At 51.4% G+C, this 25,278-nt stretch overlaps 1 protein-coding gene across 1 annotated transcript; it reads left to right on the top strand.

The window, feature by feature from the left end:
• Nucleotides 1-501: 501 nt before the first annotated feature.
• Nucleotides 502-19,733, top strand: EFHD2 (EF-hand domain family member D2). Its single transcript, XM_029064386.2, has 4 exons — nucleotides 502-903; nucleotides 13,079-13,226; nucleotides 15,979-16,113; nucleotides 17,495-19,733. Exons 1-4 carry the CDS (start codon nucleotides 587-589, stop codon nucleotides 17,627-17,629), a joined length of 735 nt encoding a protein of 244 aa, XP_028920219.1. The 5' UTR covers nucleotides 502-586; the 3' UTR covers nucleotides 17,630-19,733.
• Nucleotides 19,734-25,278: the final 5,545 nt, after the last annotated feature.

The following is a 25,278-nucleotide window of genomic DNA, read 5'->3' as shown; positions in this document are numbered from 1 at the left end:
GAGGGGGAGCTGCAGGGGGAGGGAAAGAAGGAAAGGGCAGCTGCAGAGGGAGGGAGGGAAGGTGGGAGAGCTGCAAGGGGAGGGAAGGAGGAAGGGGGAGCTGCAAGGGGAGGGAAAGTGGGGGAGCTGCAAGGGAGGGAAGGAGCCCGTTATTGGGCAGGGGTTGTCTCCGTTGCCGAATTGTACATTCCAGGCGCTCAGTACGGTGCTCTGCACATAGTAAGCGCTCAATAAATACTTTTGAATGAATGAAGGATGGAGGGGGAGCTGCAGAGGGAGGGAGGATGGGGGAGCTGCGAGGGGAGGGAAGGAGGGAGGGGGAACTGCAAGGGGAAAGAAGGAGGGAGAGCGAGCTGCAAGAGGAGGGAGGGAGAAAGGGAGGAGGGAGCTGCAAGGGGAGGGAGGGAGGAGGAGGGAGGGAGCTGCAAGGGGAGCAGGGGCTTGCAAGTCCCACCTTAAGAGGCGGTGTCTGGGCGGTGGGGAGTGTCAGGAAGAGGAAGAGCCCGGAGCCAGAGCTGCCGGGGGCGGGAGGTGAGAGCCCACTGCCCGGTCCAGCCCGGCCTCAGCTCGGCCTCCCGGGGCCACCATGGCCACGGACGAGCTGGCCACCAAGCTGAACCGGCGGCTGCAGATGGAGGGGGACGGCAGCGGCGACGAGGGGCCGGGGCCGGGGCCGCCCGGGCTGAACGGGGCTGGGGCCGGTGGCCCGGGGGCCGAGGGGCCGGGGGAGCCTTGGGGCAGCGCGGACGACGAGCTGAGCGCCAAGCTGCAGCGCCGCGCCGACCTCAACCAGGGCACGGGCGAGCAGCAGATGTCGCCCAGCAGGCGGGCCTTCAACCCCTACACCGAGTTCAAGGAGTTCTCCAGGAAGCAGATCAAGGACATGGAGAAGATGTTCAAACAGTGAGTGCGGCGGGAGGGGGGCTCTTCCTTCCCCACAAACCCCCCGGACCCCCGCCTTCCTCCTCCCCCGAGGCAGCCCGAGGGAGACCTCTCTCCGCCCCCCATTCCCCCATCTCTTCCCACCTCAATCTCCATCTCCCCCGGACCTTCCACCCCTTCTTCCCCCTTTCCCACTCCCGTGGATTCCCCCACCGCCATCCCTAATGTCACTCCCTCCCCCGTCCTCCACCTCTATCTCCCCCTTATCCTCCTCATCCTCTCCCCATCACCCCTTGTGTCACCCTCTCCCCCACCCCTTACCTCTGTCTCCCCCTTATCCTCCTCATCCTCCCCCCAGGCACCCCTAATGTCACCCTCTCCCCCATCTGCCACCTCTATCTCCCCCTTATCCTCCTCATCCTCCCCACAGGCACCCCAAATGTCACCCTCTCCCCCATCCTCCACCTCTATCTGCCCCTTATCCTCCTCATCTCCCCCCCCCAGTCACCCCTAATGTCACCCTCTCCCCCCATCCACGACCCTATCCCTGGCCCCCAGCCTCCTGACCCCCTCCTCCAGCCGTCCCTAACGCAATCCTGTCCGCGACAGGCATCTTCGCCGGACCTCCCATGCCCTCTCTCCAGCCATCCCCAACACCACCATCTCTCCTGGATCCACCCAAACCCCTTTTCCCAGCTATCCCTAACAGGATGCTCTCCCTCCTCCCCTCACCCTGCAGCGCCCCTGTCCCTTCCCTCCTTATCTTGGGGTTCCTACTGTGTCTCCACCCTCCCCAGGTGTGGAATTCCCCTGTCCCCGAGGCCTAGGGAGAGAGAAGTTCACCAACTGTAGCCCCATCGCCCCCACCCGATCACCTCCTTTCCCGGGAATCGAGCAGTGAGAACCCTTCCTAGTGGCTAGAGCGTGGACCTGGGAGTCAGAAGGACGTGGGTTCTAATCCCAGCTCTGCCACTTGTCTGCTGTGCAACCTTGGGCAACCGACTTAATTTCTCTGTGCCTCTCAGTTACCTCATCTGTAAAATGGGGTAGACTGGGAGCCCCATGAGGAATAGGCACCGCGTCCAACCCGAGTAGCTTAGTTCTATCCCAGTGCTTAGTACAGTGTCTGGCACATAGTAAGCACTTAACAAATACCAGTGATGATTATTATCATTATTTTTCTCTTCCTGGGTCTCCAACCACTGCCCCCTCCCACATTTCATCCTTCCCCTTAGCCTTCTTCCCGGGTCTCCCTCCCTCAGAAGCTGAGCCCCACTGGGTCAAAAGCGCATGGCCTAACCTGGCCAGTGCCCACATGGACCAGGAGTTGCCATGGTCTCTAAAATGGTAGATGGTCCTGGACTGGAATAGGCTGGGTTGAGAGCACAGCAGGGGTGGAGGTGGGGGCTCCCCAGAGGGCCCACCTAGCATCCTCTCCTGGCAACCCCTGCACCACGGAGCTGGTGGTGGTTCTGGGGATGGGGGTCATGGAGCTGCCTTGTACCTCCAGGAGAGGTTCCTCAGGCTTGCTTTTGGGGGCGAGGGGAGAGACTGAGCATCCTTGTCCCTCACCTAAAAGCAGGAAGAGCATGTTGGGGTGTGCTCTCACACCACCAAACCCCAAAACAGGATCTGAGAGACCATCGCAGCTTGTGAAATTCCCTTCCTCTTTCCTTTTGAATTGCAGCAACTTTTATTTCCAGAAATGAGTCTGGCCCAGACTCAGATGGGAGAGTAGGGGGTTTGAGGCAGATATGTTCTTCCCCTTCCCAAAACTCAAGGGGCCCGGGGGGAGGGAGGGAGGAAGGGGTGTGTGTGTGTGTGTGTGTGCGTGTGTGTTGAAGTGGGGGGGGGGGGGTATGTGGAACAAACCTGTTTAAAATCTTTCAAGCTTCACCAAACCATCCTCTCCCCTTCTTGATGCTTTGAAATCTATCATTGTCTGCCCAACATAGGCTATTGGTTGCTCTGAGCAAATGTTTCCCAAACCCCTTAAAGGGTGAGCCCCCACAGAGCTGCAGCCTCTGTGGGTAACTGTGACTCATAAGGGGACAGAAGGTGCTTTAGTATCTGACTCAATTCACATCCTCTCCCTAACCTCTGTCAGATTTGATTCCTAACTTCCACTTCTTTCTTGCCCCCTACCCAATGTTCTACAATTCCAAGATCCCTCTCTTTCTCACTCCCCATCTCACACCCCCTCAAAAAACCCAACCTCCATTCCTCATCTGCCCCTGTTTATCCCCAGGCTTCCTATCCTTCCCCCGCCGCACCCCACTAGGGAACCTCCAGTTTAGAATGATCAGCCTCCTTCCCTCCCCCGCCCACTTATCCTCTGAGAAATCTTGGTATAGAGAATTAGCCATTTCATTAGAACTTTTAAAAAAAGTCTTATTCCGATTTCCTAGAGCCACTCAGGACAAAGCTATTTCCACAGCTTCCAGACCGCATGGTTGACTGGAGAAGGGTCTGAGAGGGAGAATCTTCCCGGGAATCTGTCGCAGGCTCTTTTGGAGGCACGGACACTGTTAGAAAGCAAGCTACCTTGGTCCTGGGGGAAACAAGGCACCTCTGTGCCAGCTCCAACTGGCAGGGCCCAGGCTGTTTTGCGGTCTCTGGCAGCTGTCGGGGAACCGGCGCCCGCTGAAGACAAAACCCCGTTCTGCTCCCTACCACTTATCCTCCGCCTCGGGGCGGCAGCGATGGGTTGCAAGCTCTGGGTGTGAGCCAACGTTGTCTGAATCCCAACCACCCTTGCCCCCTTTGCTGGCCAAGCTTGGGCACTGCCAGAGAAGCCTCTCCCAGCCCCCTTTACCACCCCGGAGGCAGCCTCCGCTCACTTGGCCCACAGACTAGACTCTCATTTCTAGGCTTGGCTCAAGTGTTTAATACAACACTCTGCACACCATAAGTACTTAATAAATATGATTGATTGTCAGGAAAACCAAGTGCCCAGTTGGAGAGTGGCCCTGGACCCTGGGTAGAAAGTAAGGTGCACTGTCATGGACAGGAGGTGTCTTTCTTCTTATGTAGAGATTTCCTGCCTTAATACACTCTGCCCAGGCTCGGCCAAGCCCCATTCTCCAGGGACCTCCCCACAAAAGTTTCCATTGCTGCTCAGAACTAGTTCAGAATCCTCAGAATGAGCCTGCTTTCCTTGTGCCACTCCTTATCTGGGCGGAACTGGCTCTACCACCCCTGTTTATCTATTCATCTTGGGAGGGAGGAGGAGATCTGGGAGTTTCTGAGCTGCACCACCAGGCCTGCAAGTAAACTCTAGAGTGAAAGCTCCTTGAAGGTAGGGCTCGTGTCTACCAACTCTATTGTATTGTGCTTTCCCAAGCACTTAGTACAGTGCTACGCACAGAGTAAGCAGGTAATAAATACCACTGATCGACTGACACTGCTGGAGGTCAGGAGACCAGAGTCCCGGATCCTTTGATGGCATGGGTGGCATTCAGAGTGGTTTCGTAAACTGAGAATTTGAAAACAAGCAGAGAAGGGTGGCATGTAATTCCGTCCTCCGAGGGTTTATCTCGGAAAGATGCTCGAATTCGCCAGCCCTCTCTGGGGACTGGGTCCAGACACCCCCTGCTCTGGGCTGCTGACATACTTGCTCAGATCCTCCCTCTTCAGTCTCCATATACTCTTTCCTTTCTCCTTGGGCTGATGTTTTGTCTGTCAATGGTATTTATTGAGCTACTACTCTAGGCCCAGCACTGTGCTGAATGCTTGGGAGAGTACCACAAAGTTCTTCATCTTCACGCTACCCGAAGACCCTCTAGCCCTTTCCCCGCTCCTCTCTCCCAGTAGCACTGCCAATCTCATACACGCCAATTCACCCCAGTTTTTTGTTCTCCTAATGTGTGGACCCCAACATGCTCAATCAAGGTAGATAAAAATGTTCCCTTTGAGCCTCAGTTTCCCCAACTATACAATGGACTGCTAGTTTATTGTTATAGTGTACTCACCCGACCACTTACTACTGTGATTTGCACGCAGTAAGTGCTCAATAAAGACGATTCATTGAGTCGAATCGAATTGAGTCGAATAGTCCCCAGTGCCTGTCTGTCAGGGCTGTTGGGATTGCAGCTGCCTGGAAGAGCTGGGAGCCCATATCAAAATCCCTGCTGGTTCTAAGAATTTTCACCCTTTAATTGCCGACTACTTCCAGCACAAACCGCTTAAGGCCATTTCTGTGGATGGTTGCCACCAATACAAGAGCACTGCAAGGGAGAAACCATTTTGCAAACCAAAAAAAACCCTTCTTTTATAAAATACCCTGAAGCCTGCGGATCTGTGGAAATGGTGGTGGTTGTCAAGGCTAAGCTGCTGAATGTAGTCCCGGCTCTGGTTAAGCACTTGCAAGAGTGAAAGACTTTACAACGTCCCCTCCCTGCCTCCTCCTTACTAGGTTGTGTTGAAAGGTCCCCAGGGCCGTGGGTCATACATTCCTTCAGCCTCTTCCTGGTCCTTGAAATGGTCTTTCCTAGCCCCAGCTGCAGTGACCTTTGCTTCTGCTTTTACTTTGAATCTTCCCCAGTCTTTTCTTCTTGGTATTTTGGCTCATTTATCTTGCCTAAAATTGCCACACTTCTCCTTTTCTCCCTCCATCGGCATCCCCAGCTGCCAATGAGAAAGTCCAGTGTGCTGTGCTGGCCAGGTCTCGGGCTGGGCTTTGCCAGCCATGGGCACCCTAACGTGGAAGCAGGGTCTGGGTTCTAACCCCAATTCCACCACTTGTCTGCAGTGTGACCTTGGGCAAGTTGCTTCACTTCTCTGGGCTTCAGTTACCTCATCTGTAAAATGGGGATTAAGACTGTGAGCCGCATGGGGAATTTGGACTATGTTCAACCTGATAAACTTGTATCTACCCCAGTGTTTAGAAGGTGCTTGACACATAGTGAGCACTTAACACATACCATAAAAAAGAGTGTGGTTAGTGAGCCTCATACAAGGTGCTGCCCCAGGACACCCTAACCCCAATGCGAGGGAGGGAGGGAGCAAGCCTGAGCTGAGGGAGTTGCCAGTCAATGAGGGGAGGGGGAGAGGGGAAGAGGGTGGGCGAAGGTCAGACACACTCCCTAACCCCACCTGCCTGGAGGAAGGGAGGTGTGCACTGGTTGAGGGTGGAGGCCCGTTGGAGCATTCCCGGGTTGGGTAGGAGCCAGGAGGTAGGAAATGGGGTTGGGTGTGCCCACCGTAAGTACTCAGTAAATATGATTGATTGGCAGGAAAAGCAAGTGCCCCGTTGGAGAGTGGCACTGGATCCAGTTTCAGCGGGTGATTTGCCCCACGTGCTCTGCGGCAGCTGGAGCACCTCTGCGGGGCCGCCCAGGGCCGGCTGCCGCTGCAGGAAATATAGTCATCTGCTGCCTCATCAAGGGAGGGCCCCTCCTGAGTCACTGTCTGGCCAGAGTTCACCCCAGCCCTGGGGGACCAGATTAAATGCCTGTTAGTAGACTGACTTTTCCAGGTGCCCACCAGGTTCTCCTCCCCCGGAGCTCTCCCTGGAGAGGAGAGAAGAGATAGATGTTTAGGGATGTGGAATGGGAGCAGGCAAAAGGGAGAATAAGCTCAGGGACAACTTATTATCACTTAAGCACACAGTAAGTGCTTAGTAAATACCATTAATTGATTGATTGAAGAAGGGCCATTGGAATAATAATTGTGGTGTTTTGTTAAGCACTCACTATGTGCCAGTCACTGTTCTCAGTGCTGCGATAGATACGAGATACTGATGTTGGACACAGTCCCTGTCCTGCATGCGACTCACAGTCTTAATCCCCATTTTACAGATGAGGGCTGGGGGAATTGAGGCAGAGAGAAGTGAAGCAACTTGCCCAAGGTCACACAGCAAGTAGCAGAGCCGGGATTTGAACCCGGGTCCTTCTGCCTCCCAGGCCTCTCTGCCCTAACCACTAGGCCATGCTGGAGAGCCTGTTGCCCTTATACCGGTCTTCACAATCTCCTTTTGGCAACATCTGGCACTCTGGAATTCTGGCTGGGTCTTTACAGTGGGGAACTAGTCTGGACCGTGGGCTGAGTTTCACTCAGTGGAGTTGCTGGAAATATGTAAGTCCCCTACAGCACCTTTCCCCTCTCCAGCTGATTCAGTGGGAGATCAGATGTCGAAGAGTCATAGGAGGAAATAGTGGGTGGTTGGGCAAATGGCAGATGAGTCATGCTGGACAGGATAGGTTGAAACATCGGAAGGATTTTTTTCAGCACCCACGTAGTATACCGTATCTGGGGAGAAGCAGAGAAAGGGACGAATTTGGTTATGTTCATGTACAGTGTAGCCATAATGGATTATTGGCGAGAAAAGTTAAGTTGCTGAAAGGGAAAAATGGGGTTGAGGAAAGAAGTTTAGAGACACCTGTACCCAGAGTTGCCAAGGAGGACAACTTTTACTGTTTCTCCCAACATCCTTTGCTGCCACCATCAGACAGAACTTTGGGTTGACCAGACCAAGGATCCGATTCCAAGGAGGAATGGCTGACGTCCTTTGGTTCTGATAAGAGGAGATGGCCTACGAGGGTCTTTCACAGTGAGGGCCGTGGATTGGGTGAAGGGGGAGGCATTTACAGGCCACTTTATATCAATTCCCTTTTCTCTTGATCTCTTGAGAAGAAAGGCGATCACAATGTCAGGAGCAGAACAGAATCGAGACTCCAGGGAAGTCTTCAGTTTTCAGTTCTGCTGCTGTCTCAGAGTAGGAAAGAGAGCTGATTTCTCTTTCATTCCTTCATTCCTTGCCCCATATTTATGGAACACCTACTATGAGCTGAGCCCTCCAGTAGGAGTTTGGGAGAGTACAACTAAAGACACCCAGTCCCTGCCCTTGAGGGGTTTCTAAACTTCTCTGTGGCTCAGTTACCTCATCTTTAAAATGGTGATTAAAACTGTGAGCCCCATGTGGGACAACCTGATCACCTTGTATCCCCCCAGCGTTTAGAACAGTGCTTTGCACATAGCGCTTAGCAAATACCACCATTATTATTATAAATCTAATGGGCTCCTGTCTCCTGTCTGGGCCTCATTTTCTTTTTGTGAAATGAGGAGCAGCATGGCCTAGTTGATAGAGCACGGCCTGGTCGTCAGAAGGACCTGGGTTCTAATCCCGGCTCCATCACGTATCTGCTATGTGGCCTTGGGCAAGTCACTTCACTTCTCTGTGCCTCCGTTCCCTCATCTGTAAAATGGGGATTAAGGCTGTGAGCCCCACGTGGGTAAGGGACTGTGTCCAACCTGATTACCTTGAATCTACCGCAGCTCTTAGAACAGTGTTTGACATATAGTAAGCACCTAACAAATAGCAGCATCATTATTATTGGTATGAGGAGGAGGCCAGTCGAGCTTGCTGAGCATGAGTGAAATTTATAGCAGAGGGCACCGGTTCGATCACATGCGAAGAGAAATCATTGGGGAAGAGTCCAGGGAAGGGGCAGTGCTGAGTGCTTTGGAAAAGGGCATTGGGCTGGTGGGGACCAGAGAAAGGCAGGTCTGAGGGAAGGGGAAGGGAAGGGGCGGAGCATGGAACTGGGCTTCAGGGGAGGGAGGGGCTGCGGGTGGGAGGGAGGTTGTCGGGCTCTGTCCTCAGCCTGAATGGAAAAGATTTGAGGTTGGCAGAACCTTCCATTCTGCAAGACTCTGGGCTTTTGTGTCGAGTATCCGGGCAGCTGCGGTTGGCTGAGAACTCCCCCAGCGGACTATTCAGAGGGAGGCCGACTAGAATGTGGGCCCGGTGCCAGCCGTCACAATCTCTCAGGGCCGATCAATGGGTGAGATTAAATCCCAGACTCTGTGCCGCAGGGTCGGGCCGGGATGGGCCCGGACAGCTGAGTGGGCGTTATTGGGCTGGAGGTGCCCTCCGCCCTCAGCCCAGCCTCCTTCTGTCTGCACGCTGGTTCGGCTCCCTTCCCACAGTTGGAGCTGCTAAGTGGGGAAGGGGATTCCCCAGGTCTTCTGTGCCTTAGGGGGCTACCTTCAGCCTGGGCTCCAACCTGTCGCCAAAGCCAAGTGAGGAGCAGCTCAAAGCGGGCAGAAGCCCACGTCCGAGTCACTGAGGAGGTCATCCTTGCCTCAGTTTACACCCACCCGGTGGCACAAGAGGCCACTTCCCTCTTTAGCACTTCCTCAAACCCACTTAGGGTATGGGAGTGAGGAGAGGAAGCCTTCTGCGTCTCCCGGACTTGCTCCCTTTGCTCTTCCCCCGGGCCCAACCCCACAGCACTTATGTATATATCTGTAATTTTATGTATTGTATTGATGTCTGTCTCTCTCCTCTAGACTATGAGCTCATTGTGAGCAGGGAAGGTCAATGTTTATTGTTGTATTGTAGTTTCCCAAGCGCTTAGTATAGTGCTTTGCACACAGTAAGCCTTAATTTACTATTTAGTATTGAATGAATGAATGAATGAATGAATGAATGAATGAATGAATGAATGTGGGTAGGAGACTGGGGGCAAAACCGTGTCCCTGCCTGGAGATGACCTGAGGAAGGAGCAGTCCCTCTTTGAAACCCAAGATTCACTGCAGCCTTGGCCCCCTCCAAAGAAGTCTTGAGATGGTCAGAAGGCTGTTCCCTGCATCCCTCTCAGTCATCAGCTATTTCTTGATGACCTGTGAGCTCCAGAACCAAGAACACCCACTCTCTTCCTGCCTAACCCTAAATCTCCTGGGTCCCATGGCAGGACGCAAAAGGAACTAGGTAAGGCCGGAAGTCAAGGGTCAAGCCTGCCAGAGTAGCCTTCAGGTCAGAGAATGTCCCCAGCCAGAGGATGTTGGCAAACCCATTTGTCCTTCCACCACTCAATCAATCAATCTGTCAGTCAGTCGATTGAATTTATTGAGCACTTACTGTGAGCAGAGCACTGTACTAAGCACACTCGAGTACTCCCTTGATTCCCTCATCTCCCACCTCACCCCTCCACTGAATAAAGCCTCGCCTGTCTTCTGCTTCGCTTTCGCAGAAGCAGCATTAAGCACACGCAGGCTGCCAGGTGCTGTTGGAGGCCTTTGGAACTATAAAATAGAAGTGTCACAGTCCCTGCCCTTGGCAGCTTCCAAACTGCCAGGTGACCTCGTCCTCTCTCTTAGTTGGAGTGAGCATGAGGCTGGCAGGGAGGTCACCCAGGCCCCAGTGCACGGCCCCAAATCCTAGAGTCAAGAGCACTTAGGGCAAACCATGGACAGGACTGACTACTAGTTTTGTTGTCTGTCTCCCCCGTTTAGACTGTGAGCCCATTGTTGGGCAGGGATTATCTCTATCTGTTGCTGAATTGTACATTCCAAGCCCTTAGTACAGTGCTCTGCACATAGTGGCGCTCAATAAATATGAATGAATGAATGAATGAATGAATGAAAGAATCACTCTGAGTTCCATCCCTAGGCAGGATGGAAAACATGTCCAGTTGGATGTGAAACCTATCCCGGCCTGGCCTCCTTTAGTGGGGTATTCATTCATTCATTTATTCTTTCAATTGTATTTATCGAGCGCTTACTGTGTGCAGAGCACTGTACTAAGTGCTTGGGAAGGACCCAGTTTCGAAATCCCAACTACCTTAGTAATTACTGTGGTATTCGTGAAGCACTTAATGTGTGCCAAACACCTTGCTAAGTGCTGGGTTTAATCGGTTTGGACAGAGTCCCAGTCTCACGGGAGGCTCACAATCCAAGAGGGAGAACAGGTATTTAATCCCCGCTTTACAGATGAAGGAAACTGAGGCCCCGGGAAGTGAAGTGTCTTGCCGAAGTTCTCACCGCAAGCACATGACAGAGCTGGGATTAGAACCCAGATCCTTGGACTTCCGGGCCCGCTCTCATTCCACTAGGCCATGCTGCTTCTCATCTTATCCTTCCTGTCTTCCCCTTCCTTCTCTGCCTCAGCCATTCTTCAGTGCCGAGAGGCGACGGGAAGCAACGGCAATCCCCCCAACTCTCCTTAGCAGTGCTGAGGTGCCTGAGCCTGCCGGGCAGCTCTCTAATCCCCCTCTGCCCTGTCCATCTCACAATCTGGGGCCCAGAGCCAGGCTGGAGCTGAGCCGCTAAGTAATTGATTGGCGGTTTATTGGCTTCTTGGGCTAAGCACATGCCCCATCTGGCAGGAGAGCTGTGGTGCTGGGGAGAGAGGGAGGGAGAGAGGGAAGGAGGGAAGAAAAAGGAGGAAAGGAGGATTGTGGGGCCAAAGGTTCCTTAGGGTTGGAGTCCTACACGGGAACTTCCTGTGGAGCAAGACCAAGGAGTCATTTGGGCTCGAGAGCCATCTAACTAGAGGTGGTCAGATGGAGAGAGCTGCACATCTGTAATATTTGGGCAGTGGAATTGTTATAAAGAATGCTGCATGTCGTTCTCATCCAGGCTTCTGGCCCTTCGAAACTGGCTAATGGACTTGCTTCAGGTGTTCTCTTGGGCAGGGATGGCATAGGTTTCCCTTGCCTACAGCAGTTTTATCCGTCCTCATTCGACCCCTGTAAGCCCCTTGGCTACCCTTATATCCAGTCCTAAGCCACCCTAACTTTTTGTGGCCACAGAGGCCACTACCTCCTTCAAGCTTGCTGCCATCACACAGGCTAACCCCAGCCCTCCTTGAGGACAAGGTGCTCCCTCTCCCCTCCCCCCGGCCACAGGGCCTGGAGATCACAGATGAGCCTGCTAGAAATGGCCTTATTAGGATGCTGTCTGTGGTTCCCCTTTCCTCACACCTCAAATTCGACCCAGTGTGAAGGTAGCTGGCCTGTCCCCAACCCTCTCCCCTGTGATAAGCTCCAAACCACCACAGCAGACTCAAGTCCTGGGTCTGGTTTTCTCAGTACTCATTTTGGCTTCCAAAGTTGAGAAACCTATCCGATTCCTTCCTTTCTTTTTTTTTTTTTGAGGTGCTTGTTAAGCACTTACTATTTGCCAGACGCTGGGCTAGATACAAGGTAATCAGTTCGGACACAGTCCACATTCGGCTCACAGTCTTAATCCCCATTTTACAGATGAGGGTACCGAGGCACATAGAAGGAAGTGACTTGCCCAAGGTCACGCAGCAGACAAGTGGCCTGTTCCCCAGTCCTTGGGACCACTCTCCCGCTCTGTCCCCATGCTGGTAGAACCAGCCGCCTCTGCCTCTGGAGACCGCTGTACTCTGCTGGGAGCTATTTATATCTGACACCCTTTTTTAGAAACAGTTTTCCCTTCTAAGCATGTTTTTTTGCCAACGCAGAGCCACTTTGCAGAGCCCCAGCCTCTGGGACCGCCATCCCAGCCGCCCCCGCACCTCGCTAGACTTCCGCAGACTCGGCCCTAGCCTTGAGGCTGGTTGTCCAGCTGCCTCCGGCTCCTCTCTGTGATCTTTGACCCTCCTAGAATCGGCAGGATGGCAAGCAGCTGTTCAGACCCCTCCTCCCACCTCTTCAGGGACTGCAGAGCTGCAGGTGATGCCCTCTGGTCTGGGAGGCGCCAGGACCACAGATAGCAGAATGATTAGGGAGGCAGGCACTGGAGGAATCAGACAGGTTTGTGGCATTTAGGAGATGCTTGCTATTTGCCATGCATTGTGGTTGATACAAGGTACTCAGACCAGACGTAGTCCCTATCCCACATGCAGGTCACAACCTAAGAGATAGGAAGAGCAAGTATATTCTCTCCATTCAAAGATGAGGAAAGTGAGACCCAGAGAGGCTGGACTGTGTGACTGGTCCAGAGTCACACAACAGGGCAGTGGCAGAGATGGGACTAGAACCCGGGTCTCTCCACTCTCAGACCCATGCTCTTACCTCCGTGCCTCTCCCCAAGGGGTCACCTTTCCTGAGAGGGGCCGGGTCTTCAGCTGGGCTGAGCGGGGAAGAGTCTGAGCTCAGAGAAAACTCCATCCTTTGGGGGATTATTTCAGAACCTGTCTCTCAATCAATTGATCGATGGTATTTATTGAGCACTTACCGTGAGCAGGATGCTTTACTAAGTAAGCTTTTGGAGAGAAGTTTTCTTTCCCTTCCTGCACCTCTGCACTGCGGCAGACTGTCCTGCTCATGCTGGGGAGGGAAACAAACAGCTGGACTGAGCTCACCTGTGCTGGTGGAAACAGACCAGAGAGACTCCTCCCCAGCAGGGGCCGCAGGGATCTCGGAGGAATGGGTGTACCCAGCCTGGTGGCCAGGGCTCGGAGTCCTGGACTCTGGTCATTGACCTGGCCTTCCTGTGTCCCCAGATACGATGCAGGGAGGGACGGTTTCATCGACCTGATGGAGCTGAAACTGATGATGGAGAAGCTGGAGGCCCCCCAGACGCACCTCGGGCTGAAGAACATGATCAAGGAAGTGGATGAGGATTTTGACGGCAAACTCAGTTTCCGGGAGGTAGGATGAGGACCGGGCTCCAGGGGCCAGAGGAACCTGGGCCCGGTTTAGCACCGGGCTTCCAACCATCGAGCTATAGGGGTGGTACGGGGATTAGACAGGCTGGGGACTCCTCACAAGCCAAAAAAAAGCACCTCACAGGCCCACTCTCTAGCCCAGACCACTGGTTTCCTAGCTGCTGGTCTGTGGCTTGTCTGCCCCAGGCTGTGAGACTGGAGGAATATCAGAACTGGAGTACTTAGAAGCAGCATGGTTTAGTGGAAAGAGCATGGGCCTGGGAGTCAGGAGACCTGGATTCTAATCCCAGCTCTACCACTCATCTGCTATGTGACCCTGGGCAAGGCATTTTAGTTGGTCAATCAGTTAATCATATTTACTGAGCATTTACCGTGTGCAGAGCACTGTACTAAATCCTTTGGAAAGTACAGTGTAACAATATAACAGAAACATTCGCTGCCCACAATGAGTTTACAGTCTAGAGGGGGAGACAGACATTAAAATAAATAAATTACACTTCACTTCTCTGTGCTCAGTTACCTCATCTGTAAAATGGAGATTAAGACTGTGAGTCCCATGTGCAACATGGACTGCGTCCAACTGGATTAGCTTGTATCTACTCCAGCGCTTGTCACATAGTAAGAGTTTAACAAATACCATAAAAAAGGGTAAGAAGGACCAGGGTGGAAGGTCCAGGAGAGCCTGGGAGAGCCTTGGAGAGGGACTTTCCCATTCCAGTAGATGGGACACCAGCTCATGAAGAGCACAAATGAGCGGCACATCCCCTCCCCACTCAATGGGCCCAAATGTGGTTCTTCCCAGAGATTGTAGTAATAATTAGAAAAAAAAATCACTAGGGATAATCAAATTAGACACAGTCCCTGTCCCACATGGGACTCAACTCAATGGACCCAAATATGGTTCTTCCCAGAAATAGAAGTAATGATTAAAACAAAAAATCAGTGGGGATAATCAAATTAGATGCAGTTCCTGTCCTACATGGGACTCACAATCTAAGGGGAAGGAAGAACAGGGATTGAATCCCCATTTTGCAGGTGAGGAAACTGAGGCACCAAGAAGTTACATCTTGCCCAAGTCCACACAGTAGGCAAGAGATGGAGCTGGGATAACAATCAATCATTCAATCAATCAATGGTATTTATTAAGTACTGTGATCACAGGACTGTAGTAAGTGTTTGGAGAGTACAATGCAATATAGTTGGTAGACAAAATCCCTGCCCCCAGGAGCTTACAGTCTAGGAGAGGAGACAGACATTAATATAAATTACTGATAGGGGAAATGGGAGAGAACAAGGATATGTATATAAGTGCTGGGGAGCTGAGGGTGGAGTGAGTATCAAGAGTCAGAGCAGATTCAAGGGCATAGGCGATGCAGAAGGGAGGACAAATTGGGGAAATTAGGGCTTAGAAAAGGCCTCTTGAAGGAGATTTGATTTTTGTCAGGCTTTGAAGGTGGAGAGTGGAAGATGGGCATCTCCTTCTTGCCAAATCCAAAGACCTCCGCTTCATCCTAATCTTCCTCTACTTCTGGGCTGCCTTGGACAGTGTTGACCACCCCCTTCTGGAAAAATTATCCAACCTTGGCTTCACTGACACTGTCCTCTCCTTGTTCTCCTCCTATCTCTCTGGCCACTCATTCTCTGTCTCTTTCAGGGGCTCCTTCTATGCCTCCCACCGCCTAAAAAAAAAGCAATTGAATTTGGCAAGAAGGAGGTTATTAGGGTGTTCCTAAGGAGTGAAGTGGGAAGAAACCAGATTGTACTGAGTCAAGGAGAGAACCGGAGGAGAGGAAGTGGAGGCAGCAGATGTAGACAACTTGCTCAAGGAGTTGGAAGAGGAATGTTAGGAGAGAGATGGGGCAATAACTGAAGGGAGCCATGGGGTCAAGGGGGGAATCTCTTTAGAACAAGGGAGACATAGCGTGTTTAAAAGCAGTAGGGAAGGACCTGTTGGAGAGTGAGTAGTCAGAGAGGGAAAAAGGAAGGTGTTTCGTTAAGCTTTAAAGAGAGGAGAGGAGGCACAGGTGGAGGAGGGTGGATTTTGAGAGGAGGTGGGAGATCTCTTGAGAAACTGCTGAGAAAGATAGGAGAGTTGAAGAGGGCAGAGGAGGAGATTGGGACTGGAGAGGACCAGGGGAGGGTTTAGGGAGAGCAAATGTGATGGTTTCAATTTTCTCAATAAAGTGAGTGGTTGGGTCTTTAGGGGCCAGAGAGGGAGAGGATGTGAGTACAGGAGGTTTGAGGAGATAGTTAAAGTCTGAAAAACCTGGAGAGGTCCATGGGTACTGCAGTCAATAAGAACGGAGAAGTATTGTTGGGAGGAGAAGCAGGTAGAGCTAAAACAGGTGAGGATGAGCTTGAAATGAACAACGTCGGCCTGATGGCTGGATTTCCACTAGCACTCCACCGCTTGAGCATGAAAGCTGCAGGTTAGTTAGTGGTACGAGATTGATGGAGGAATAGGAGGAGTGTGAGAGTTAAGAGGGCGATATTGAGATTAGGGTCCAAGACTCCTGACTCCCAAGCCTGTACTTGTTCCACTAGGCCACGCTGCCGCTCATGGTCTGGTTCTCTCCTGCTCGGAGTTCATCCCCAACTCCCTTTTGGCCCTCCTCATCTCCCAGGGGCAGTAGAGGGGTGGCTGAGCTCTCTCTCCTAGGAAGCTATGCCCTTGGCCAGAAAGCAGAGAATGGGCTGGGAGCAAGTGAATAAGCCTGGTTTTTTCTCTCCTCCAGTTTCTGCTGATTTTCCACAAGGCAGCCGCGGGAGAGCTACAGGAAGACAGCGGCCTCCACGTCTTAGCTCGGCTCTCGGAGATCGACGTCTCAACGGAGGGAGTCAAAGGAGCCAAAAACTTTTTTGAGGCCAAAGTAAGAGAAACGATATAGCCGCGGTCCAGCCCTGTGGTGGAATATTGGGTTTTCAGGGATGAAACTGTCAAGAGGCCTGGTAGCCTGAGTGGGGGCTAGACTGGGCCCTGATGGCGGCTCTCTGGCTGGCGAGCCACCCCATCCTACAGAGCCTCAGTTTCCCCTCCAGAGACTGCCAAGGGGTTTTGCCAGATCCATTTCTATCTGTAGAGAGCTGTAGAGAGAAGCTGTGGCAAATAGCATGATTAGAAAAGTCATCCCTGGACTGAACCCTAGGGTTTGGGTGAAGCCAGAGCGGGGAGCTGGCCAGTCTGAATTCCTGCTCAGGGGTCTGGGGTCTGTTTGATAATAACAATAATATTAAGAATAACTGTGGTATTTCTTATGTGCCAGGCACTGTACTAAGTGCTGGAGTGGATACAAGCAAATTGGGTTGGACACAGACCCTGTCCCGCATCTAGATTCCCAAGGAGACAGAGAAACGTCTTTCCTCTTCAGAGCATTCGATCCTCGATCGAGCCATTGATGGCTGGTTGCGCCCCCGCAATCAGTCAGTCACTCCTTGGTATTGACTGAGCGCTTATTGAGTATTGCGACAGAGTTCAAAGCCCTCCAGCAAGACCAGCTTCAGATGCCTAACTGCCCAGAAGTAGGGAAAAGTTTGGCGCTCCCCCATCCCGGTTCGGATGACGTCTTTTGTTTCCCTGTGAATGCTCGCCGCATCGAACGTGACGTCAGTCAGGAACTGTTTGACCTCCCAAACTTGGAGTCCCCCTTGCTCCAGGGCCATCGCGTTCCCTTCCGAGGTCCCTGCTCCAACTGGTACCATTCTGCCTTGGGCTGGGCCCTTTAAATTCTGTAATCACCCCCATCATGCCACCAGTGGTCCCATTACACAGACAGAGCACCTTGAAGAGGTTACCTCACTCACCATCTAGAGCCAGCCCTGCCCGCTAGACCCCGAGGGAAGCAGTGATGTTGTAGCGGGCAAGACTCTGCCACTTGTCTGTTGTGTGACCTCGCGCAAGTCACTTCACTTCTTTGGGCCTTAGTTACCTCATCCATAGAATGGGGATTGAGAGTGTGAGCCCCACATGGGACTGTGTCCAACCTGATTTGCTTATATCCACCTCAGCGCTTGGTATAGTGCCTGGTGCATAGTAAGCACTTAACAAATACCAAAATTCTATTATTATTTCTGCCTCAAGGAAGTCAGAATCCAGAAGCACTCCAAGGCTTCCCAGAGCCTTGTGGGGCAGCTGGGGGTGGGCGGCGGACAGGGAGACGTGATAGAATTAGAAAGGGAAGGGAAGGTGGGGGAGAGGTTCTCCTTGTTTGCTAACCATCCCTCAACCCTCTTCCAACCCGTGTGCCCTTCCAGGTGCAGGCGATCAATGTCTCCTGCCGTTTCGAGGAGGAGATCAAGGCTGAACAGGAAGAGAAGAAAAAGCAGGCGGAGGAGATGAAGCAGAGGAAAGCCGCCTTCAAAGAGTTGCAGTCGGCCTTCAAGCAGTGAGCTTGAGGGGTGGGCAGGAGGCTGGCCAGGGTCGGGGGGTGGGGACGGAACCTGACAGGAACCAGAATCTGCAAAGACCCGGCCCCCGTGCATAGGAAGAAAAAGTTGATGAGGTGGGTAGAAAGGCAGGCGCTGGGTGACTTTCCCATCACTGGGAGCAGCGTGGCCCAGTGGAAAAAGTAGGACCTGGGTTCTAAGGCCGGCTTCACCACTCATCCACTGTGTGACCCAAGCAAGTCGCTTCACTTCCCCGTGCCTCAGTTTCCTCATCTTCAAAATGAGGATCAGATTCTACTCCCTCCTAATCAGACCGTGAACCCTATGTGGGACAGGGACCGTGTCCGCCCCGATTATCTTGTTTCTTACCCCAGCGCTTAGTATAGCGCTTGGCACATAGTAAGTGCTTAACGAATACTATAATTAATCAGTGGACCAATTCTAATAACATTCAAACGGTGAACCTGGAATCTGAACCCAAGACCGCTGCCTCCCTGTCATCTGTTCATCTCGTTGCCCACCCGCTTCTCCTAGACCCTGACTTCGCTGTGGTCTCGTTTCCCCTTGGATTCCAAACGCCCTCGGCGATATTGTAGATCTGTAAGCCGGGCTACCCTCTGCATGGACGCTTGCTATTTGCTCTTGAACCGCAGCGAGCCCTCCAAGTGTAAAGACAGTGCCGAACTCCAGAAAGAGGGATAAACCCCTCCCCGGCCGTGGCCCGGAGCCGAGCAGACTCGAGACCTGTAACTGTGTCGATGGCTTGGCCTCCTGCGGCCCTGGGTTGGGATTCCAAAGAGCAGGCACAAACACCGGGCGGTGGATCTGTAATGCTCCCCGAGTTATCGTTAGGGATGGATTAATTTGGCTTTCTTAAACTCTCCTCCTCTCTCTTCTCCCAACTTGCCGGTCGCTGAGGCTCGATCGGGCAGCTTTCCGATCATCCGCAGCCCTAGCGAGTCTGGGAGAGGAGTGGAGGCCCCCCGGCAAACCCAGGCTGATGCGCTCCTCCCCGGCCTTCCTCACCGGGCCTCCATTTCCCCTGGAAGGCGGGGAGGGTCACGCTAATCTACCTCACGGGCCCCCTCATGGCAAAGCACTAGAGGTGACTTCAGCACAATCTGATCTGAGGGACCAGCGGATGAGGGGTAGTGGGGCAGAACTCCCAACTCCCCCCAGTTCTCCCCTCCCTGGGGTGACCTCAGGCAATGACTTAAAAAAAAAAGGCCGGAGCCGCCTCCCCAGAACACTGAGGGCGCGGAGCGGGATCTTGTGAAACTTGAGGGGAGAACTCGCCGAGCGAGGCTGCCGTTCGACGAGGGTACAGGGATCCCCGGCCTTGCGGAGCGGACAAACGCTCAGCCTCCGGAAGGGGCTTCTAAGTGTCTTTGCATGCACTGTGACATTGAAGAGTGAAACCAGACAGGCTCAGCCATTTGCTCTGTCCTCTCTCTCTCCCGCCACCCACCCCTATCCAAGAGAAATGTGTATCTCGTTGTTAGCGTACCTTTGGTGACGTATCCAATTGAATTTAAGCCACCGTCCAGCGAAGTGATGTTCGTAATAGGCCAGTCCCGTCGTGTCCTCCCCTGGGGGGGTGTGGGTCGCCTGGGCACTCTGCCCTGCCCGCCCGGGGTCTCCTAGACCCCGGACCACTGGTGCCAGGCGGATGGTCTCCCTCAGGGGTTCTCGTGTGTTGCCGTGGATGTTCGTACCCCCCTCCCGACCCCGACTGTCACCGAGTGGGACAGACAACAACCAACTATGCCACTAAGTTATGCAACTTCTCTGTGTTTCTCATGAAAGATGTCACTGCATTTTAGACTCGATAAGTCTTTATTTTTCAGGAACTTCCGGAAGGTATCAAACCCCACTGTGGGAATTTAGAGGTTTTATTTTTGTTTTGTAATATAATCTACAGAAAGAAGAGACATTGATTGATTACCTAGTAGCTTTGATCTTTGATTTGCTTTTTCCATAGCGGATATGTTTATAAGGATGAATAATAAAAAACCTTTGCTTTTTTTTTCTTTATCCAAAAAGCTACTTCATTCAGTGGTACGATTATTTTTTTTAACTAAAATAAAGCCAAAATTATATATTCTTATGTGCCGGGTGTTCTTGCAACCAGGGAGTTGGAGGAGGATGGAGGGGGAGAGGGGACGATTTGGGGGTGAGGGACCAGGAGGGGGGCAGGGAGGGCCTGGAACGGGGGGACCCAGAGAGCCAACGGATCTTTGAGGCCAAGAGGTTTGATTGTGCACCGAGTAGGGAGGGGTCCTAACTGTCGTGCACTGTGTTCTTCCAGTTGGTCTGTTGGATCCTGAACAGAATCCAGATCTCCCCAGAAAAGAAAGGGCTGAATCTCGGACTCCCATCTCTGATCCAAGCTTGATGGATTGCTTCTTGGTGTTTATGGAGCCTCTGCCCGTAAACACTTCAAAGCCCTTCAGTCACCATGCCCCCTTCCTACCTCGTCTTGCTACTCTCTTACTACAACCTGGCCTGCACTTCACTTCTCTAATGCTAACCTCCTCCCTGTATCGCAGTCGCATCTATCTCACTGCAGACCTCTTGCCCACATCCTGCCTCTGACCTGGAACACCCTCCCTCCGCATATCCAACAGATAATTACTCTCCCCACCTTCAAAGCTTTATTGAAGGCACAGCTCTGCAGAGAGGCCTTCCATGACTAAGCCTTCCTTTCCTCTTCTTCCACTCCCTTCTGCATCGCCCTGACTTGCTCCCTGTTTTCATCCCCTCTCCCATCCCCTCAGCACTTATGTGCATATCCGGAATTTATTTATTAATGTTTGTCTCCCCCTCTAGAATGTAAATCATGTGGGCAGGGAATGTGTCCATTTATTTTATATTGTACACTCCTAAGTGCTTAGTACAGTGCTCTGCACACAGTAAGTGCTCAGTAAATGTGATTGACTGCCTGACTGAGAGATTGGCTGGCTGAACCCCAAGCCCCTCAAGACAACCAGGCCCAGTGCAAACTGCTGCTCCCAGAGAGACAACCGAGCCTGGAGAAGCAGCATGATGTAGTGGATAGAGCATGGGCCTGGTAGTTGGAAGGTCGTGGGTTTTAATCCCGGCTCCGCCACTTGTCTTCTGTGTGACCCCGGGCAAGTCATTTCACATCTCTGGGCCTCAGTTCCCTCCTCTGTAAAATGGGGATTGCGACTGCGAGTCCCACATGGGGCAGGGACTGTGTCCAACCCGATTTGCTTGTATCCACCCCAGCACTTAGTGCACTGCTCAGCGCACAGTGAGTGCTTAACAAATGCCATTATTATTATTATCATTATCATTTGCTCATTTCCCTTAAATTTGCCTCTGTGAAAGGTGTATGGGTTATCTTTCCCTGCCACAGTTTCCCCCAACTAAATCACCAGGGGAAAATGGACCCTGCTTCAATCAATCAATCAATGGTAGTTATTGAGAATCTACTAATGTGCAGAGCACTGTCCTAAGTGCTTGAGAGAATACAACAGAGTTGGTGGAAATGTTCCCTGCCCACAATGAGCTTATATTCTAGAAGGGTAGACAATGTAAATAAATTATTTCTAATATATAATTTAAAGATATGTACATAAATGCTGTGGGGTTGAGGGTGGAGTGAATATCAAATGCCCAAAGGTCACAGACCCAAGTACATAGATAGTAATAATAATAACTATGGTATTTGTTTAGCATTTACCATGTGCCAGGCACTGTACTGAGTGCTGGAGTGGATACAAGTAAATTGGGTTGGACACAGTCCCTGACCCACGTAGGGCTCATAGTCCTAATCCCCATTTTACAGACGAGGTAACTGAGGCACAGAGAAGTGAAGTGACTCACCCAAAGTCACACAGCAGACAAGTGGCCGAGCCGGGATTAGAACCCACGGTCTTCTGGCTCCCGGGCCCATGCTCTATCCACTGTGATGATGCAGAGAAGAAACCGGGGAAAAGAGGGCTTAATCGGAGATATGACCTTAATAAGACTTTGAAGGTGAGGAGAGTGGTGGTCCGGCCTATATGGAGGAGGAGAGAGTTCCAGGCTAAGGGAAGGACTTGGGAAAGGGATCAGCGGTGAGATAGGTGAGATCAGGGCACATTGAGCAGGCTGGAATTTAGGGGAGTGGAATGAGTGGGCTTGGCTGTAGTCCGAGATCAGTGAGGTGAAGTAAGAGAGGGCAAGTCGATGCAGTACTTTATTGCTGATGGTAAGGAGTTTCTGTGGATGGGCAACCAATCCCCTCCTAAAAGAGGGGAAAGTAGTCGGCTCCACTGTAGACCTTTCCTCCCGTCCTCTTCCCGGACCAGAATCCCCAGGTTGTAGGTCCTAAAACCCAACTGGACCCTCACTTGGAGAAGTAGTGTGGCTTAGTGGAAAGGGCCCGGGCTTGGGAGTCAGAGGACGTGGGTTCTAATCCAGCCGCCTCCGCTTGTCTGCTGGGTGACCTTGGGCTAGCCACTTAGCTTCTCTCTGCCTCAGTGACCTCATCTGGAAAATGGGGATTAAGGCTGTGAGCCCCACCTGGGACAACCTGATTAGCTTGGACCCCCCCCCCCCCCCCCAGCGTTTAGGACAGTGCTGGGTTTAAGAATTACCATCATTATTATCCTCGTCCCCCAAGAGAAAGCATCGACGGAGCGACGATGGAGGCCTGCAATAGAGCGGTCAGTTTCGCCCCCTGGCGGACAGAAGTACACCACGCGGGCTCTGAGTCCCTCTCGGAACATAAATAATTATTATTATTATTATTATTATTATTATTAAAATAAAAATGGTATTTGTTAAGCGCTTACTATGTGCCGAGCACTGTTCCAAGCGCTGGGGTAAATACAGGGCAATGAGGTTGTCCCACATGAGGCTCACAATCTTCATCCCCATTTTACGGATGAGGTCACTGAGGCCCAGAGAAGTGAAGTGACACTTGCCCACAATCACACAGGCGACAAGTGGCAGAGGCGGGATTCGAACCCATGACCTCTGACTCCCAAGCCCAGGCTCTTTTCATTGAGACACGCTGCTTCCCGTGGTCTGTGGTCGTTGGAGAAGGCAAGCCGCTTATTTAAGGTAAACCTTTTTCCTTACAGATAACCTTAAAGGGCTTATTTCAGTGACGAGCATTTATAATCACAGTAATAATTTTGGTATTTGTTAAGTGCTTACAATGTGCCAAGCACTGTTCTAAGCAATGGGGTAGATATAGGGTAATCAGGTTGTCCCATGTGAGGCTCACAGTCTTCATCCCCATTTTACGATGAGGTAACTGAGGCACGAGAAGATAAGTGACTTACCCAAGGTCATAAATCCCAGTGTCCCAGCAGATAAGAAGAATAACCATAACAGCAAGGACAAAACAATGAATAAGAAGGACAAATGAGGAGCAACATGGCCTGGGAGTGGATAGAGTATGGGCCCAGGAGTCAGAGGACCTGGTTTCTAATCACAGTTCTGCCACTTGTCTGCTGCGTGACCCTGGATAAGTCACTTAACTCCTCTGGGCCTCAGTTACCTCATCTATAATATGGGGATTAGAAATAATAATAATGATAGTATTTGTTAAGCGCTTACTATGTGTCAAGGACTGTTCTAAGGACTGGAGTAGATACAAGGTAATCAGGTTGTCCAATGTGGGGCTCACAGTCTTAATCCCCATTTTACAGATGAAGGAACTGAGGCACAGAGAAGTTAAGTGACTTGTCCAAAGTCACACATATATCAAGTGGTGGAGCTGGGATTAGAACCCACAACCTCTGACTCCCAAGCCCGGGCTCTTTCCACTAAGCCACGCTGCTTCTCCTAAAGATAGCATTTTTTAAGCACTCACTTTGTACCAAGCACTGTTCTAAGCACTAGGGGAGATACAAGATAATCAGATTGTCCCACGTTGGGCTCACAGTCTTAATTCCCATTTTACAGATGAGGTAACTGAGGCACAGAGAAGTTAAGTGACTTGCCCAAAGTCACACAGCTAAGTGGCAGAGCCAGGATTAGAACTCACGACCTCTGACTCCCAAGCCTGTTGCTCTGTCCCCTGAGCCACGGAGTACTTGGTACAGTACTGAGCACACAGTAAGCACTTAAATACCATTTTTTAAAATATTAAAATGCCCCACCAAATCCAGTGTTCATTTACAATATAGACAGAGAAGTAGCACTGAGTGCTCCACCACTCTTTTGCCATGTGACCTTGGGCAAGTCACTTTACTTCTCTGTGCCTCAGTTACCTCATCTGTACAATGGGGATTAAGACTGTGAGCCCTCCATGGGTCAAAGACTGTGTCCAACCGGATTTGCTCGTATCCACCCCAGTACTTAGGACAATGGCTGACACACTGGAAGCGCTTAACAAACCCCATAATTATCATAATTATCTATGCAATGTCCATTGGTTTTTCAATTGTAACACTTTATCCTTCAATTCCTCCCCTCCACCTCTTGTAAACACGTTTCTGATTAGGCCTATTAATCATATACTCTCAGGAACGCTCTTCCTCTCTTCCTGGGAGGTTTTGAGGGCAAAATAAGGTAATAGATGTGAAAGCACTTGGGAAAACCTAAAAGTCAATCAATCAATCATATCTTTGGAGAAGCGGCATGGTTTAGTAGATTAAGCACGGGCCTGGGAGTCAGAAGGATTTGAATTCTTATCCCGTCTCCGCCACTTGTCTGCTATATAACCTTGGGCAAGTCACTTCACTTCTCTGGGCTCAGCTACCTCATCTGGAAAATGGGGTATAAAACCGTGAGCCCCATGTGGGACAGGGACTACATCCAACCTTATTAACTTGTTACCCCCAGTGCTAAGAACAGTGCTTAGCACATAGTAAATGCTTAACGAGCACCAAAATTATTCATTATTATTATTATTGAGTGCTTACTGTGTGCAGGGCCCTGTATTAAGTACTTGAGAGAGTACAACACAACAATTTAACTGACACATTCCCTGCCCAAAATGAACTTATAGTCTTGAGTGTTATTTAAATTCAAAACCCTGGCCAGAATCCCCTCCCCACTATTTCCTAACATCCTCCCCCTTCCTTCCCTCTCCCACATCCCAACTATCAACCCCAACCTGAGCCTTCTAGGCAATGAAGCAGCAGGAGGAGATAGTGGGGGAACTGGTGGGACAAGGGGGCAGAGAGGGCTGAGGAGGTGAGAGGGGCTGAAGGAATAAAGTGGCAGAGGATAAGTGTGATTCAAAAGGAGAAAAGAACCATTAAGAAAATAATAGTAACAATTACAGTGGTATTGAGTGTTTTCTATGTGACAAGATAATCAGTTGGACACAGTCCCTGTCCCACATGGGAGACAGGGAGTAGGAGGGAGAACAGGTGGCTCAGTGGAAAGAGCCGCCCGGGCTTAGGTGTCAGGGGTCATGGGTTCTAATTCTGGCTCTGCCACCTGTCATCTGTGTGAATTTGGGCAAATCACTTTACTTCTCATTTTCTCAGTGACCTCATCTGTAAAATGGGGATGAAGACTGTGAGCCTCACATAGGACAACCTGATTACCCTGTACTACCCCAGTGCTTAGAACAGTGCTCGGCACACAGTAAGCGCTTAACAAATACCAACATTATTATTATTATTATTATTGAATCTCCATTTTACAGATAAGGTCACTGAGGCACAGAGAAGTGAAGTGAC

Source organism: Ornithorhynchus anatinus, chromosome 5 (genome assembly GCF_004115215.2).
Source record: "Ornithorhynchus anatinus isolate Pmale09 chromosome 5, mOrnAna1.pri.v4, whole genome shotgun sequence".
Lineage (NCBI taxonomy): Eukaryota > Metazoa > Chordata > Mammalia > Monotremata > Ornithorhynchidae > Ornithorhynchus > Ornithorhynchus anatinus.
The sequence above is the reverse complement of the archived record's forward strand: the minus strand, read 5'-3'. Positions and strand labels throughout refer to the sequence as shown.

Coding starts and splice junctions, on each gene's coding strand:
- EFHD2 (XM_029064386.2), top strand. CDS start 587: ATGGCCACGGACGAGCTGGCCACCAAGCTGAACCGGCGGCTGCAGATG. Junction 904..13,078: donor ATGGAGAAGATGTTCAAACA/GTGAGTGCGGCG, acceptor CTGTGTCCCCAG/ATACGATGCAGGGAGGGACG. Junction 13,227..15,978: donor GCAAACTCAGTTTCCGGGAG/GTAGGATGAGGA, acceptor TCTCTCCTCCAG/TTTCTGCTGATTTTCCACAA.